Source organism: Parus major, unplaced genomic scaffold (genome assembly GCF_001522545.3).
Source record: "Parus major isolate Abel unplaced genomic scaffold, Parus_major1.1 Scaffold699, whole genome shotgun sequence".
In the NCBI taxonomy this organism is placed as follows: Eukaryota; Metazoa; Chordata; class Aves; order Passeriformes; family Paridae; genus Parus; species Parus major.
The window spans coordinates 1-1,466 of record NW_015379583.1 but is presented as its reverse complement, the minus strand read 5'-3'; the positions used below and the strand labels follow the sequence as shown (position 1 = coordinate 1,466).

Here is a 1,466-nt window from a genome sequence, read left to right as displayed (position 1 = left end):
ACAAGTCGTGCCTGCCCGCTCCGCTGCGGAGCCAGATCGAGCAGCACAACTTCGTGACCCGCAAGCGCCTCCGCCGCCGCTTCGGCAAATCCCTGCGGCGCCTGGGGGGCTGCTGCCACACGGACGGGCCGCACCTGAAGCTCAAATACCTGCTGGACCTGGAGCGGCTCCAGCGCCGCCGCAGCGAGGAGATTTTCCAGGCGCGCTCCCCCGGTTCGGCGGCGCCCATCACCATCCACGTGTCCGGCGACAGCGGCGTGGCCTGGAGCTGCGGGGGCTCCGAGGTGCTTGGGGAGGCGGCCGGGAGCCGGGGAGCCCCCGCGGGGTGGCGGGGTTGTCACCCTCCCTCCCTCCCTCCGTGTGACACCCTCGTAGAGCCGCCAGCACTTCTGCGACTTCCCCGACATCGCCGACATCAGCATCAAGCAGGCGGCGAGCCGCGATGGGGGCCCCGTGGAGAACCGGCTGGTCACCGTCACCAAGGTGGACAACCGGGTGCTGGTGAGCTCGGGGAGGGTTTGGGGAGCCCCCCCCGGAGGGCTGGAGGGGACAAGGGGTGACCCCGAGGCCGGTGCAGGAGGTGGAGTTCGGCACGCTGAGGGAGGCTCGGTCCTTCGTGGCGCTGCTCGATGGCTACTACCGACTGACGGCGGATGCCCAGCACTACTTCTGCAGGGAGGTGGCACCTCCGAGGCTGCTGGAGGACCTGGAAAATCAGTGCCACGGGCCCATCAGGTGGGCACCGGGACCCCCCGGGCAGCCCCGAGCCCGAGGAGATGCGGGAAGGGAGGGGATGGGACATACCGGGACATCACGGGGACGCAGCAGGACACCCCCGGGACACACCCCGGGACAGCCCGGGATGCTCCTGGGACACCCCGGAACACCCCGGGACATCCCGGGACATCCCAGGACATCCCAGGACATCCTGGGACACCTCGGAACACCCCGGGACATCCCGGGACACCCCAAGGATAGCCCAGAACACTCCCAGGACACCCCGGGACAGCCCCCGGGATACACTACGACACCCCCAAGACACCCCGAACACCCCCACGACACCCCCAGGACCCCCCCGGGATACCCCGAACACCCCCGGGACACACCGGGACACCCCAGGGACACCCTGAACACCCTCGGGACACCCCAGGGACACCCCAAACACCTCCAGGACTTCCCCGAACACCCCCGGGACACCCCCAGGGACACGGGCGGGTCCCCACGGGGATCTGCCGGCTTTGGGGGGGCACGGGGGGTGTCCCCGCGGAGCAGCACGGCCACCCCTGCCTTTGGCAGTGCCGAGTTCGCCGTGCACAAGCTGGAGGCGGCCGGGGGGGCCCCGGGGCTGTTCCTGCTGCGCCGCAGCCCCCAGGACTTCGACAGTTTCCTGCTGACCGTCAGCGTCCAGGTGAGACCCCCGGAACACCGGGCACGGCACCGGGGGACACCGGGAGAGCGGCAGAGGG

At 70.7% G+C, this 1,466-nt stretch overlaps 1 protein-coding gene across 1 annotated transcript in view; it reads left to right on the top strand.

The window, feature by feature from the left end:
- Positions 1–1,434, top strand: part of LOC107199430 (tyrosine-protein kinase JAK3-like) — a gene marked incomplete at its 3' end in the record, with an annotated part of 6,895 nt that extends 5,461 nt beyond the window's left edge. The window contains exons 5-8 of the mRNA XM_033511790.1: positions 6–284; positions 376–501; positions 578–735; positions 1,297–1,434. Of these exons, the coding sequence (XP_033367681.1) occupies positions 6–284; positions 376–501; positions 578–735; positions 1,297–1,434 (701 nt within the window). The remainder of the gene's footprint in view (positions 1–5; positions 285–375; positions 502–577; positions 736–1,296) is intronic.
- Between the last annotated feature and the right edge of the window lie 32 nt (positions 1,435–1,466).